General features: G+C 41.1%; 1 protein-coding gene across 2 annotated transcripts in view; it reads right to left on the bottom strand.

Moving 5' to 3' along the window:
• Positions 1 to 1,042: 1,042 nt before the first annotated feature.
• Positions 1,043 to 16,341, bottom strand: part of lnpa (limb and neural patterns a) — a 43,390-nt gene continuing 28,091 nt past the window's right edge. For both annotated transcript variants that reach the window (XM_034186664.1, XM_034186665.1), the window contains exons 7-13: positions 7,893 to 7,976; positions 7,740 to 7,791; positions 7,440 to 7,655; positions 6,281 to 6,386; positions 3,237 to 3,307; positions 2,766 to 2,921; positions 1,043 to 2,498 (exon numbers count right to left, since the gene is read on the bottom strand). In XM_034186664.1, coding sequence (XP_034042555.1) covers positions 2,335 to 2,498; positions 2,766 to 2,921; positions 3,237 to 3,307; positions 6,281 to 6,386; positions 7,440 to 7,655; positions 7,740 to 7,791; positions 7,893 to 7,976 — 849 coding nt within the window. In that variant the 3' untranslated portion in view covers positions 1,043 to 2,334. The remainder of the gene's footprint in view (positions 2,499 to 2,765; positions 2,922 to 3,236; positions 3,308 to 6,280; positions 6,387 to 7,439; positions 7,656 to 7,739; positions 7,792 to 7,892; positions 7,977 to 16,341) is intronic.

The raw sequence follows: 16,341 nt of genomic DNA, 5'->3' as shown, positions 1-16,341 counted from the left end.
CATCAGTTTTACAGACAGCAACACCTTTAAAAGCAAGGGTTTAAAAAAGCGGCAATAACACTATTTATAGTATCTCAACTGTTTTTTCCAGTACAGTCTTCAATATCTATGATCACGGCATGCTTTTTGAAATCTTTTGCAAATTATCTATAGAGCTGATTTGACAACGTCACAAACCAAAAGAGTTTGCATACAAATAACTGCACACCCAAGATCCTCCAATGGAGCTGTTGAGCAGGATTGTGCAAACCAAAAACTGAATTTGAGAAAATCGTTCTGTGTGCTAGCTGTGGAATCAAAACCGTTCCAGATAGCACTTCTGATGCACACAGCTGCGAAGCATGGCATCTTAAACAACCTTCTGAACGATGTGAAAACATCCAAACATCGTCCTATTGATGCCTTCTCCCCCCCCACCACCAGTTTGGCTCTTGTCAGAGGTCAACCTCAAACAGCATGCGGTGGAATCGGGCGTTACTGTCGATGTCACATTGATGCATTACAAGGCCCAGGAGGTCACATCTCTGTAAACATACATTATCAAAACCCATAGTAGATGCGGGCTGTTGACCTCACCAATGGTTTACGGTGCATCTTCAGGGGAACAGGGGAACGGGGGGTGAGGAGGAGGTGGTCACGTGATGGCAGAGAGCAACTTTGTAGCTGCAATGACTTTCTCGTTGAAAATGAAGAGGGTCAAGCAATCAAGACTGGCCAAGCTCGGTGTCAGCGACATTATGTTACGCTGTCTGAAATGATCAATGAGCGAAAATAAAATCATCAAAAGCCAAAATTGGCCTGCTAATGAAAACGGACCATTTACACATGCTCCCTGATGAAACGCTGGACAGAGAAGAAGCATGTACGGCATGATAACCACATACACGGCAGCTAAAGACAAATTTATTACAAGAACTACACAGGAGGAGAGGTTATCGTGGATAAAGTGCATGTTATATATTTGTATCTTGACAGCAGCAGCATGAGCAATTTCCAAGTACTTCTTATAAAACCCAACAACAAAAATACCATCTGAGTACACTCCCATTTTCTCAAGATGTTTATTTAATATTATTTAGACAAAACAAGAATTCAGTCTGCAAACAAATACTGTCATTTAACACTGGAAGTGGTTAAATAACTGTCTGTACACTTTGTCAAGTTTACAACAGTCTTAGGCTGGGAGTTAAAATATAAAAGGCACTCAAAGTACTAACAAAACTAATTTCATCTGTTTTAATAAATATATACTGTATGTATTCATATTATGGTACCATGGTTGTGTAAACATGCTCGTACTACAGCGTTAAAGAGCTCACCACTATCTGTAAGGCACGGCGGCATAGAAAAAAAAATATCTAGAAATAATATTTTTTCCCAAAATATTTGTGTCTTTGCAGAATAACAGAGACTGAATGTTTTAAGGGCAGAAATATTCCAATATCACAAAAAACAAACACACAAATATGTTACGAATTCATTAGATTTTTTTCCCCCATATTCTGAAAAACAGTCTTGACCTGTAAATGTACTTGAACTAAATGGGATCGTTTGGCGGTAGCTACCACATGCTAGTGCTAGGCAGGCAATTTAGTATCTGTAGCGTAAACAATAAAAACTAATTTCAAAAAATTCACAAGAAAGGACTGTAAGATGAAAATCAGATTTTGTTAATGTGCCATTTCAACTTACGGCACTTATTAAAGATACCTTGACACGTTCACAGATTTGATTCCTGCACTGGCACGCAATCTTGCGTGCCAGAGAGTAAACTTACCATAAACTGTTGCTAACTGTGCGTGACCTGTGTGCGGCTGTGTGACAGTGCGCAAAGAAAATTAAAAAAAAAAAAAAAAAACACGCATTCATTTCACGAAAGTTGTGCAACCCATTCAAAAACACTGCGTGTCAATGCATTTAACTGCGTGCAGGGCATCTGAACAATTATGACAAGATGTTACATCTATAGTAAACATAACTTTACAGATACATTATCTAACTCATAAGAAGGAATGAAAATACAACTGTTTTACCAATCCATTACAGTATAAATATTATAAATAATTACCTTTGAGTCAAGATTCGAAACGCATTCCACCGCACGATGCGCACGAGCCAACCTGCAGCTGTAGATAATTTCTCCGTCATCAGCTACAAAATGATTATTTTACATAGGCGTGGTGTCAAACGAGACAAAGCAGGTCACATTGGCATGACGAATTGCGCTGCAGTGCGGGGACCAAGTTTGTGCAAGTGTCAAGGTGCCTTTACACATTTACCGTTGTCCTAGTTCTTCTCAGGGAACAAAAAGTTCAAGCCTGACTCACTTTGAATTTACTCGTGTACTTCCGAGTCGTGCTCTCCCTCAGATGTCTCGGAGGGCAAGTTTTGGGACACGGGCGTGCTTTCCTCATCTGATGCAGAGCTGTGTTCTGTGGACGGAGGTCCTGGTTCTTTCACATCCTTTTCAGCAGAAACATCCTCAACATCCGCTTGTCCTGAGAATTGAAGATTACTTTTTTTAGTTTGGTTCGCATGCATTTAATAATAAGATCTGCTAAAACTTTAGGGATACAGAGATATAGATACACATAAATAGGTAGATAAAAGATTAACAGCGAGAGATAAAGTTAGATAGTTAAATAGAGCAAGATTATCTTTCAGCACATTTGCAAAATCATGAACACCAAGATCTACTTTCTGACTTGTTTTCTTATGATTACATTTTATCATGTGGGTAAAAAGAGCTGGAGTGTCATTATCACCTAAAATAGGTTGGTTGTCTGCTATGCCAGTATTAGATGATGTCAAGTGTGCTTCAGACACCATATTCCGTTCAGCTGTGATCTCCGGGAGTCGGGGTGCCTGAGGTCTAGTCTTTCTTGCAGGGTTTAAGAAAAAACAATATGCGCACCTGAAGGCTGAAACAACACAAATAAACAGTGCACATACGCAATCTGTCACCTGAGTTAGCTGTAGATTTTCAAACAGACACAGATTAATACACATGAATATGAAGCAAAAAAAAAAAAAATGCCTGAGTTGCACAAACAATTCAGATTGATGTGCAGCACTGGTTTGCATATTCAATCTTGTGATTTTGCTTACAGAGGTCGGCAGTGGCAGAAGCATTTAAGAGCTCTATGATATACTACGCTGCCAAATGCTAGAGGGCAAGGGAAGGCACAGTGTTTGATGGAGACTGACAAAGAGGGCTGTGTTTCTCCAGCTCTTACCAACATATTCAAATTCCTCTTTTAATGCCATGCCGTTATGGGACTCACACTGCTGACATATGAGGGCGTATCTGTGAGGAAGAAGAAACAATCCAGCTGAAAGAGCAAAGAGTACACAAACCTTTCTATGCAATTCACAACACTGGATCATTCACATTGCAGGATAGATTTCAATAAATTCAAGATTCTTTTATTCCATTTTGCAACAAATAATTTCAGATTCTCAAGTACTACAACCAACCACTTTTTTTTTTTAAATTGAGTGCAACCATTACTACCGTATGCAAGTGTTTGTTTCTTGGAAATGCTCGTGTCAGGCCAAACAGCAAATGGCAAGTATGCAACAACTACAAAATGTTATCTTCAACAGTAAATCTTCAGATTTTCCATTATGCAAGGCACAAAATTTTTGCCATGCACAAAAGGAAGAAAAGCAGGGCTGCAGGATACATTGAGCACTGTCTGAACATTCTCATCGCAATGATGTGATGTGTGCACCCACAATAATCCCATTATGGGACATGTGATGTCAAGAGAGGCAAATAAAATCAAATGTGTCGCACAACACTTTTGCATAATTAAAAAAAAAGAACAATAAAAAAAAAAATCATGGTCCTTATCTTCAGTGAACTAACTGTCTAAAGACTGGAGCTGTTGATTTTGTGTTAAAAAGGGGCAGATATGATAAGCTGTTGCTTCTTTCTGCTCCTTTTGATTCATGATGAATGCTGCTGTTGCATTTTCCTTTTAATTGAATTAAATAAATAATGAAATGAAAGACCAAATATTGGCACTACCAGCTGGAGCTGTAAAATTAACAGGAGTCAAATATGTCTATATATTGCAGGTTGTGTAACCCTACACCCACAGACAGAAAACATTATCATTCTTCTCAAATTCATTGTCTTAGAAACAAACATTCAAACATTTTAGCCCTCACCAAACTGATCACACTAAAACATTTAAAGTATGGGACAAGAATAGGTAGAAGATTTTCTGATCTTGTCAGAGGATAGGATCAAAAGGAATACAACCAATTATATGGACTAAATAAACTAATAAAACAGGTCATAAGATCTTTAGAAAAGTGTGTGATCTAGTTTGGAAAACTACAGTCAGGTTGTTGTTACTCACACCCATTGGCAATACACGTGGAATAATAAAGCGTCAACGGTTATAATCTGTCAGGATTGCGGTCACCATGGTGATCACTGGGCTACAACTTTCATCACATCTCTGATACATTACACCATTTAGGATGAAGCAACAGAGAAATCAAAATTCCAGAGTTAAAATGTGCTATATAGAAAATACAAAAAACAGGACATACAAGGAAATGCAAACCCTTAAAGTAGACCTGCATTGAAATAAATGTGGTCAGATTTCAGAAAGAAATAGCTGATATGTATTTATAAGATCCTTGTGAATGCAGTAAAGTAAATTTGTAAGCCCAAATTTGTAATTCAGCGGAGAAATCTTCGTTTAAAAATGACAAATTTGGAGCTAAAATTTAGCCCTCTGTGAAAACAGTCTGTACAGCCGCATCATTTCCATGACGTCAGGGACAAGACGACGCGCTCCCGCCTTCAGTCCGATCCCACATTGAAATTGATTTTATCTGTTAGTAATGTTACTTATACACGTCCTGGTTTCAACATCCAAAAGTAAGCTGCAATGAATGTGAGATACAGATCTGTGTGCTCAGATCAGCAACGACATCGACAGCGGGCATCGTTCTTCCTCTCCCGCTCTCTGCCTCCGCTATGCTCACTGTTTTAATGCGAAGCGGCCGGTACACCTGTTGCTGCAAGGACAGACTTCTTGCGGCAAAATCCACAGCACCGCACGTCTCGGCAATCGGAGCCCCAGAGTTCCATGGACGCTGAGAGAGGTTTATATATTTTTAATGACTGGGATTCTTTGCGGGTCTCACCTCCATATCCCGCGATGGTACCGGAGGTGAAAGACAGTAGATTTTCATTGCAACACCACTCAATCAAACGGGCGTATGAAAAAGTCCCCCAAAATAATTTTCAAGCACAAATAAAAGAAATGTGTACTCACCAAATGTGCCGCAAGACAATATGAAGTTTTAAAAAAAGTAGATCCTTCCGTATAAGACAAGAAAAAGGTGCAGATGCAAACTGACGTAAATCCACAAATTACAATTGGCGCAATGCATGCTGGGATAGGGTCTTGTCCGTGACGTCTCGGCAGCGTCCATGATGAGAGGGACAATTTGCGGAGGGCTAAATGTTAGCTGTAAATTTGTCATTTTCAAATGAAGATTTCTCCGTTGAATGACAGATCTGGGCTTGCAGATTTACTTTACTACATTCAGAAGGATCTCATGTGTAAATGTAAGTAATTTTTTGTTCAAAAAATCTGACTGCATTTTTTTCAATGCAGGTCTCCTTTAAGCAGAGTTGTCGTTGGCTCGAAATTAAAGTGTTTCTTCATGGTACTAGGAAAACCACATGAATGTGATCACTGAATGGTGCAAAAAGGCCTCATTGCGCACGTGTGTGTGTGTGTGTGTATGTACACACACAATAAAACAGGTATGTGTAACACATTAGTGATAAAATGACAGTAATATGCATTGTTTTTTTTTCCTATTGACAAAAAACAAAATAAACCCTTCTTAATAAAATCATTTTAAACAGGATGAAGTTCTGTAATTTAAAATTACACTCTAAAACTGGGGTGGGCGTAGAGGGCCGAGACACTGCAGGTTTTCCGTGTAACCAATCAGCTCAGCAGGTGGGTTGCTGATGAGCTTCTGCTCTGAACACCTGGTTGTCAATGAAATCACCTGCTGAAACACCTGATCTTTAATGAAATCACCTGCTGAGGCGATTGGTTGCATGGAAAACCTGCAGTGTCTCGGCCCTTTATGGCACATGACTGCCCACCCCTGCTCTAAAAAGTCAGACATCAATGCCAAATAAACACAGCAGAAGGGAAAGAAAAAGAGAAAAGGAAAATTATACCAACGTAAGAAACTGCTCATGTGGAACTGTTCACAAGCAGAGAACATTTACCTATTCTGAGGACCATCACCAACAAGATATTCAATGACTCTGTCCACAGCACCTCTTTCTCTTGGGAGCACAGGTCTGACCAAAGGTGGCCCTGGAGGGTGCAACCCTGGTTAAGAATAACACTAACACTAGTTAGCCAAATAAAGTTTTATGCAAACTACCACACAAAAGAAGCATACTGTGCAAAGCCAATAAAATACTAAGAAACCCATTTAGCTGTACACACCCTGATAAATTTGACAAAACCTACTCTTTTTCTTAACCATTTAAAACAATCTCATTTGCAAAGCACAAGCAGATTCCATGCTGTGTTGGCGAGCTGTAATTAATATAATCTAACATCAAGAGCAATCATAGGAAGATGACTGGTCATTTCTGTGAGACTTGGCAGAGTCTCGGTGTCCTGCTGGTTATTAATTTACCAACATATGGAAACTCTGTGGTGACTCTTTGTATCAAATAGCTTCTCACTTTCAATTTTCAACAGAAGCAGGTGATAACATCAAGTCATGTAAACCATTTGCAAGGTGTTCCCAATGCCAAAGACAATTTCACCAAACATTAAAAGACATTTAGTGAGATTCCAGCACCATTGCCCAGAGAACAAATGCAGGTCTGGCTAATTAATCATAGTTAACACAATCCTGCTTCGTGTGTACCTCACAGTTGGCATTCCACTTGGCAATTACAGCATGCTGCTTCCTCAAGCGGCTTTCCTTTCCTATTTTTAACTCATAGTAATCAGAGTATAGAAATAATCAATATTAAATGTTCAATACATTTTCTTTCTGATATACTGGCTGTTTATTTATTGGAGTTTTTCCATTTGCTGACTGGCTGGTTCTCAAAATATTTAAACCAATCAAACACACAAAACACAAACATATTCTCCAGAATGTTACAAAATAATGGGTACATCCAATGTCCCTGCCATTTGCTGGTCTTACTTCACATGCATTTGTTTGAGGAAAGTTCTGCCTTTTAGCAAGACTACTGAATATTACATTCAATTATCTGCTACAACTACAACATATACCTTACTTGCTGACAATGCACACCAAAGAGCCTTGAGCAACTGGGGACACGAAACTGGGGAACACTAAATCACACTCTAATCGACCACATTATGATGTGGTCCCTCTGTGTGCAGGTAACTTACCAATTCCTGGAACAGGTGTTCCAGGGGTCACAGACTTCCTCATCAAGCTCTGCTGAGCAGCTATAGCTGACAGGCCCCTCTCTGGGGGTCCACCAGGAGCAGAGTGGGAAGATCGCCCAGAGATACTAGGCCCTGCGGCAAGAGGAGGACGAGCACCAGCGCTGCTTGCAGGGTACCCCGCCACTGGGGTGCTTGGGACACTGCGCTGGCGGAGCTCTAATATGGAAAAACCACACAGTGTTAAGCTGTGTCAAAGAAACACAGGCCTGTTGAAATTGTGCTGTCATTATCAGAACTTACCTTGTCCTGGTTTTGGAGCCATTTGAGGTCCAATTGGAGTGGATTCCAGCTCCTTCAGAAATAGCATGCAGGAGTTCATTTTCAATGCAAAAGGCATGAATCCAAGATAACACAATGTTAATTTTATCATAACCATGAAGCAACAATACTCACAATTTTTCTCTTGGAATCTGGATCAAATCTCTCCAGAATCATTTTAGCATTTTTGTAAGTCTCAGTTTCCATAACTTCTTCAAGCTGCAAAAAAGAGTAAAGTTTATATTTTGAAATCAATCGGGGACCCCCCCACCCCCACACAGAGCAAACCACTGTGAAACATTAAGAAATTATCAGTCTATTTTAAAGATGTAAACTCCTCCCACCCCCTCACTCTTTGTTCCTCTAACAAACAGACAATGCGAGGTGTGTTTATGCGTTTTGGAGGTGTCGCCTTGAAGGGACTCCTGGGGAAGTGGTCAGTTTTCTTGTTCCCAGACTTGACAATTTAAATTGTAAGATGAAATGGGCCTTTGCATGTGGCCATTATGTATAAAATATTAATTCACTGAATTTACATAAAATGTCATGAAGGATATTATCATCAGGATTTTTGTCCTATCACACAGCCCTAGCTGTGATCATTCAGGAATTTCTGTTCATCTGACACATATACAGAAACAGACCTGTTTTGGATTGCTGATTTTTTTTTTTTTTTTTTGGTTTTGTTTTGTTTTCATCTGCACACAGAGGCCTGGACTGTTTTGCGGGCACAAAGACACCCTGTGATTTGTTTCAAAAGCATCTTTTCACGAGCCTCCATGCCTGGCATAAACAGGAGAAAACCCCTTTCACACAAATGCTTGTGTTCACAGGAGACTAACAGAACTTGAAGTAATCTGACGTCATTTCTATGGGTCATTTCAGAGAAGCTAAATGGCACGGACCTTCATGGATGTGTGCAGTTCAAGGCACATTTCAATGTGGCAAACTACTGGCGATTTCTGGTAATTACTTTAGCCCACTTCCCCATATAAACCATATAAAGCCTGCCAAGACCACATAATTTATGCAATAACATATTTATCAATCAGTCATACTGCAACCCATAATCAAATCAACTTTATTTATATAGCGCCAAATCACAACAAACAGCTGCCCCAAGGCGCTTTATATTGTAAGGCAAGGAATACAATAATTACAGAAAAAACCCAACGGTCAAAACGACCCCCTGTGAGCAAGCACTTGGCAACAGTGGGAAGGGAAAAACTCCCTTTTAACAGGAAGAAACCTCCAGCAGAACCAGGCTCAGGGAGGGGCAGTCTTCTGCTGGGACTGGTTGGGGCTGAGGGAGAGAACCAGGAAAAAGACATGCTGTGGAAGACAGCAGAGATTAATCACTAATGATTAAATGCAGAGTGGTGCATACAGAGCAAAAAGAGAAAGAAACACTCAGTGCATCATGGGAACCCCCCAGCAGTCTAAGTCTATAGCAGCATAACTAAGGGATGGTTCAGGGTCACCTGATCCAGCCCTAACTATAAGCTTTAGCAAAAAGGAAAGTTTTAAGCCTAATCTTAAAAGTAGACAGGGTGTCTGTCTCCCTGATCTGAATTGGGAGCTGGTTCCAGAGGAGAGGAGCCTGAAAGCTGAAGGCTCTGCCTCCCATTCTACTCTTACAAACCCTAGGAACTACAAGTAAGCCTGCAGTCTGAGAGCGAAGCGCTCTATTGGGGTGATATGGTACTATGAGGTCCCTAAGATAAGATGGGACCTGATTATTCAAAATCTTATAAGAAGAAGAATTTTAAATTATTTTCTAGAATTAACAGGAAGCCAATGAAGAGAGGCCAATATGGGTGAGATATGCTCTCTCCTTCTAGTCCCTGTCAGTACTCTAGCTGCAGCATTTTGAATTAACTGAAGGCTTTTCAGGGAACTTTTAGGACAACCTGATAATAATGAATTACAATAGTCCAGCCTAGAGGAAATAAATGCATGAATTAGTTTTTCAGCATCACTCTGAGACAAGACTTTTCTAATTTTAGAGATATTGCGCAAATGCAAAAAAAGCAATCCTACATATTTGTTTAATATGCGCATTCAATGACATATCCTGATCAAAAATGACTCCAAGATTTCTCACAGTATTACTAGAGGTCAGGGTAATGCCATCCAGAGTAAGGATCTGGTTAGACACCATGTTTCTAAGATTTGTGGGGCCAAGTACAATAACTTCAGTTTTATCTGAGTTTAAAAGCAGGAAATTAGAGGTCATCCATGTCTTTATGTCTGTAAGACAATCCTGCAATTTAGCTAATTGGTGTGTGTCCTCTGGCTTCATGGATAGATAAAGCTGGGTATCATCTGCGTAACAATGAAAATTTAAGCAATGCTGTCTAATAATACTGCCTAAGGGAAACATGTATAAAGTGAATAAAATTGGTCCTAGCACAGAACCTTGTGGAACTCCATAATTAACCTTAGTCTGTGAAGAAGATTCCCCATTTACATGAACAAATTGTAATCTATTAGATAAATATGATTCAAACCACCGCAGCACAGTGCCTTTAATACCTATGGCATGCTCTAATCTCTGTAATAAAATTTTATGGTCAACAGTATCAAAAGCAGCACTGAGGTCTAACAGAACAAGCACAGAGATGAGTCCACTGTCTGAGGCCATAAGAAGATCATTTGTAACCTTCACTAATGCTGTTTCTGTACTATGATGGATTCTAAAACCTGACTGAAACTCTTCAAATAGACCATTCCTCTGCAGATGATCAGTTAGCTGTTTTACAACTACCCTTTCAAGAATTTTTGAGAGAAAAGGAAGGTTGGACATTGGCCTATAATTAGCTAAGATAACTGGGTCAAGTGATGGCTTTTTAAGTAATGGTTTAATTACTGCCACCTTAAAAGCCTGTGGTACATAGCCAACTAATAAAGATAGATTGATCATATTTAAGATCGAAGCATTAATTAATGGTAGGGCTTCCTTGAGCAGCCTGGTAGGAATGGGGTCTAATAGACATGTTGATGGTTTGGAGGAAGTAACTAATGAAAATAACTCAGACAGAACAATCGGAGAGAAAGAGTCTAACCAAATACCGGCATCACTGAAAGCAGCCAAAGATAACGATATGTCTTTAGGATGGTTATGAGTAATTTTTTCTCTAATAGTTAGAATTTTATTAGCAAAGAAAGTCATGAAGTCATTACTAGTTAAAGTTAAAGGAATACTCGGCTCAATAGAGCTCTGACTCTGTCAGCCTGGCTACAGTGCTGAAAAGAAACCTGGGGTTGTTCTTATTTTCTTCAATTAGTGATGAGTAGTAAGATGTCCTAGCTTTACGGAGGGCTTTTTTTATAGAGCAACAGACTTTTTCCAGGCTAAGTGAAGATCTTCTAAATTAGTGAGACGCCATTTCCTCTCCAACTTACGGGTGATCTGCTTTAAGCTGCGAGTTTGTGAGTTATACCACGGAGTCAGGCACTTCTGATTTAAGGCTCTCTTTTTCAGAGGAGCTACAGCATCCAAAGTTGTCTTCAATGAGGATGTAAAACTACTGACGAGATACTCTATCTCACTCACAGAGTTTAGGTAGCTACTCTGCACTGTGTTGATATATGGCATTAGAGAACATAAAGAAGGAATCATATCCTTAATCCTAGTTACAGCGCTTTCTGAAAGACTTCTAGTGTAATGAAACTTATTCCCCACTGCTGGGTAGTCCATCAGAGTAAATGTAAATGTTATTAAGAAATGATCAGACAAAAGGGAGTTTTCAGGGAATACTGTTAAATCTTCAATTTCCATACCATAAGTCAGAACAAGATCTAAGATATGATTAAAGTGGTGGGTGGACTCATTTACATTTTGAGCAAAGCCAACTGAGTCTAATAGATTAAATGCAGTGTTGAGGCTGTCATTCTCAGCATCAATGTGGATGTTAAAATCGTCCACTATAATTATCTTATCTGAGCTAAGCACTAAGTCAGACAAAAGGTCTGAAAATTCACAGAGAAACTCACAGTAACGACCAGGTGGACGATAGATAATAACAAATAAAACTGGTTTTTGGGACTTCCAATTTGGATGGACAAGACTAAGAGTCAAGCTTTCAAATGAATTAAAGCTCTGTCTGGGTTTTGGATGAATTAATAAGCTGGAATGGAAGATTGCTGCTAATCCTCCGCCTCGTCCCGTGCTACGAGCGTTCTGGCAGTTAGTGTGAGTCGGGGGTGTTGACTCATTTAAACTAACATATTCATCCTGCTGTAACCAGGTTTCTGTAAGGCAGAATAAATCAATATGTTGATCAATTATTATATCATTTACTAACAGGGACTTAGAAGAGAGAGACCTAATATTTAATAGACCACATTTAACTGTTTTAGTCTGTGGTGCAGTTGAAGGTGCTATATTATTTTTTCTTTTTGAATTTTTATGCTTAAATAGATTTTTGCTGGTTATTGGTGGTCTGGGAGCAGGCACCGTCTCTACGGGGATGGGGTAATGAGGGGATGGCAGGGGGAGAGAAGCTGCAGAGAGGTGTGTAAGACTACAACTCTGCTTCCTGGTCCCAACCCTGGATAGTCACGGTTTGGAGGATTTAAGAAAATTTGCCAGATTTCTAGAAATGAGAGCTGCTCCATCCAAAGTGGGATGGATGCCGTCTCTCCTAACAAGACCAGGTTTTCCCCAGAAGCTTTGCCAATTATCCATGAAGCCCACCTCATTTTTTGGACACCACTCAGACAGCCAGCAATTCAAGGAGAACATGCCGCTAAACATGTCACTCCCGGTCCGATTGGGGAGGGGCCCAGAGAAAACTGCAGAGTCTGACATTGTTTTGCAAAGTTACACACCGATTCAATGTTAATTTTAGTGACCTCCGATTGGCGTAACCGGGTGTCATTACTGCCGACGTGAATTACAATCTTACCAAATTTACGCTTAGCCTTAGCCAGCAGTTTCAAATTTCCTTCAATGTCGCCTGCTCTGGCCCCCGGAAGACAATTGACTATGGTTGCTGGTGTCGCTAACTTCACATTTCTCAAAACAGACTCGCCAATAACCAGAGTTTGATCCTCGGCGGGTGTGTCGCCGAGTGGGGAAAAACGGTTAGAAATGTGAACAGGTTGGCGGTGTACACGGGGCTTCTGTTTAGGGCTACGCTTCCTCCTCACAGTCACCCAGTCGGCCTGCTTTCCCGGCTGCTCGGGATCTGCTGGAAGGGAACTAACGGTGGCTAAGCTACCTTGGTCCGCACCGACTACAGGGGTCTGGCTAGCTGTAGAATTTTCCACGGTGCGGAGCCGAGTCTCCAATCCGCCCAGCCTGGCCTCCAAAGCTACAAATAAGCTACACTTATTACAAGTACCATTACTGCTAAAGGAGGCCGAGCAGTAACTAAACATTTCACACCCAGAGCAGAAAAGTGCGGGAGAGACAGGAGAAGCCGCCATGCTAAACCGGCTAAGAGCTAGTAGCTGCGCTAAGCTAGCGGATTCCTAAAAACACACAAAGTGAATAATGTGTAAATAATTTAGAGGTGATTCAGCAGACGGAGTGCTTTAGTTAAGGCACGTGAAGATTACACTGTGAAACAAATCGTTATCTAGATCAATCTAACTGCGCAGATTAAACAGCTAACAGATACAGCAAAACACCGCTGTGCTCCGGAACAGGAAGTGATACAATACCGCAGTGAGAGCCAACCACCAGTAGAGGCAATACCCATAATAAGATTTTCATGGAGGCAGAATAGAAAATATTTTATATTTTGCGGCTTATGGGTGCCGACCATGGTCCACTTTCATTAATAAGGTGAGAAACAAGACCAGTTTTTAACCAAAATGTTGCTGAATGGAGAAGACTATATTACCCAAGTAGTAGCAGCAATAAAAATATAATAAATTTGGCTGGTGATCCTGTGTTGTGCTACCTGCCCCAACCAATCATGAAAATTATCCTAATCCTCAATGGATGATTATGTATGGCGATTAAATACTTTCAAACCGGTGGGTTTTTAAACACACGCACATGCATGACTAGTGTATATGCAGGTTTCTAAACTATTTAAAGAGCCAGATTTATAAAAGCAGTCAGTCTACTCTGTGTAAGCCTCATCCCATCAAATCTCAGAAGGTACGCAGTGCGGGGCCTGGTTAGTACTTGGATGGGAGACCTCATCAGAACAGCAGGGGCTGTGTGCGTTTCACTGGGTAAAACTGGAGTTACATCAGGAAACGCATCTGGCGTGAAACTTGTGCTAAATAGCAATGCGGATCTGCCTGTAGCCGCTGTGGCAACCCCAAACAAAAGAAATGGGAGCAGCCAAAAAGACAATGGCCATATTTATAGAAGCCGATGGACGGTGACTTGCTGCAGCGTCACTGTGAGCTACTGACTGAATTTTGCAACTCTCCGTGGTGCTGACACTAAAAAGAGAATTAAACCACCCCTACTTTCAAAGCATGCAGCCAGTGACCCGCATGCACACATAGAGCATATCTGAGTGTGTGCTTGAATATAAATGTGTACTTTTGCCTGGAAAGCTGTTTATCTGCTTGTAGTTTATTGCTCAACCCACATGTGGACATGAAAACTTGCACAGCATGGCATGGCAAAGGACAGGGCCGGTGCAGTGACAATATGGTAATTTGTGTGGTGTGATGTAATAAAGTGGACATGGAATGTGTGTGGAAAGAAAATGGTGGGAACATATTCGTACGGTGCATCCAGAAAGTATTCACAGCGGTTCCCTTTTTCCACATTTTGTTATGTTAGTCTTTTTTTTTTCTCCTCAAAATTCAACACACAGTACCGCAAAATGACTGTGATTTTTTTTATTAAAATTTATTAAAAAGAAGAAAAAAAAAGAAACCACATGTACATAAGTATTCACAGCCTTTGCCATGAAGCTCAAACTTAACCTCAGGTGCATCCTCTTTCCACTGATCATCCTTGAGATGTTTCTACAGCTTAACTGGAGTCCACCTGGGGTAAATTCAGTTGACTGGACATCATTTTAAAAAGGCACACACCTGTTTACATATAAAGTCCCACAGTGAAAGTGCATGTCGGCGCACAAACCAAGCATGAAGTCAAAGAACTGTCTATAGAGCTCTGAGACAGGATTGTCTCAAGGCACAAATCTGGGGAAGGGTACAGAAACATTTCTGCTGCTTTGAAGCTCCCAATAAGTACAGTGTCCTCCATCATCCATAAATGGAAGAAGTTCAGATTCACTAAGACTCTTTCTAGAGCTGGCCGCCCGTCTAAACTGAGATCGGGGGAGGAGGGCCTTAGTCAAGGAGGTGACCAAGAACTCGATGGTCGCTCTGTCACTGCTCCAGCATTCCTCAGTGGAGAGAGAAGAACAACCATCTCAGCAGCAAGCCGCCAATCAGACCTGTGTGGTAGAGTGGGCAGACGGAAGCTCATCATCAAAGTCCATCGCGAGCGATGAAGACTTCAGTGAATCCTCATATGCGAGCGCAAGCCGAAGTCTGACACACAAATGCGTCCACAATCTGGACATGCTACATCCTGCCTTGGTGATGCAGGTAGGGATGGGTATTGATAAGATTTTATCGATAGATACCATTATCAATTCTGCTTATCAATCCGATTCCTTATTGATACCTCTTGTGAATTTTCTGTGTACTAAAAGTAGGCTTTACAGGTTTTGTATGTCAACATTTTATTTAGTCTTAAAGTAAATAAATATATAATTGGTCACTGTATCCTTGATCTCTGGGCATAAATAAAATTTGCAGTTTTTGTCAAAAGCATTTCCTTTCAGACATTTTGGCATGAATGTCTCTCCATACCTCTGAGCTGAGCTCAGCTGGCTGCTGCACGTCAGAAGCCAACTCTGAGAAGAAGACCACCTTTGGGAGACGTGAGTCGACCATCCGAACAACATGCCCAGCCCACCTCAACTGTGCTTTCGTGATGAGTCCTTCAATGCCAGCTCTGCAAAACACTTCTGTGTTGGAGACCCTGTCTTCACACAAGATGCGCATTATTTTCGGCAGGCAGCGGAGATGAAATTGGTCCAGGGTTCTAAAATGTTTCCTGTACAGGGTCCATGTTTCACAACCACAGAGTAGGAATGTGACCACAACTACTCTGTAGACTGCCAGTTTGGTGCGTAATGTGATGCCACGTTCACTCCACATGCGAGTCCACAGCCTGCCAAAGGAAGCACCTGGCTTTGCCAGTCTGTTTGAGACTTCCCTGTCCATGCTGTAAGTTGAGGACAAGCAGCTCCCCAAGTTGGTGAAAGAGTCAACGCTGTTCAATGTTGTGCCCTCTATCTCAATGCTGGGCTTTGGGGGAGAAAGGCCAGGTGCAGGCTAAAGAATCACTTCTGTTTTGTGTAAACTGATTGACAGACCAAAGGCTCTGGCTGCAGTAGCCAGGCAGCTGGAAAGCTCCTGCAGCTCTGGCTCACTGAGTGTGGCAAGAGCACAGTCATCCACGAACAGGAAGTCGCGCACAAGAGCCTCAAGGACCTTGGTGTTGGCCTTCAGTCATCTCAGGTCGAATAGATGGCCATCACATCTGTAGCAAACAGTGATTCCTGTGTTAGTTTTGGAGAATGCAGAG

The sequence above is a fragment of the Thalassophryne amazonica genome, chromosome 14, assembly GCF_902500255.1.
Source record: "Thalassophryne amazonica chromosome 14, fThaAma1.1, whole genome shotgun sequence".
Lineage (NCBI taxonomy): Eukaryota > Metazoa > Chordata > Actinopteri > Batrachoidiformes > Batrachoididae > Thalassophryne > Thalassophryne amazonica.
The sequence above is the reverse complement of the archived record's forward strand: the minus strand, read 5'-3'. Positions and strand labels throughout refer to the sequence as shown.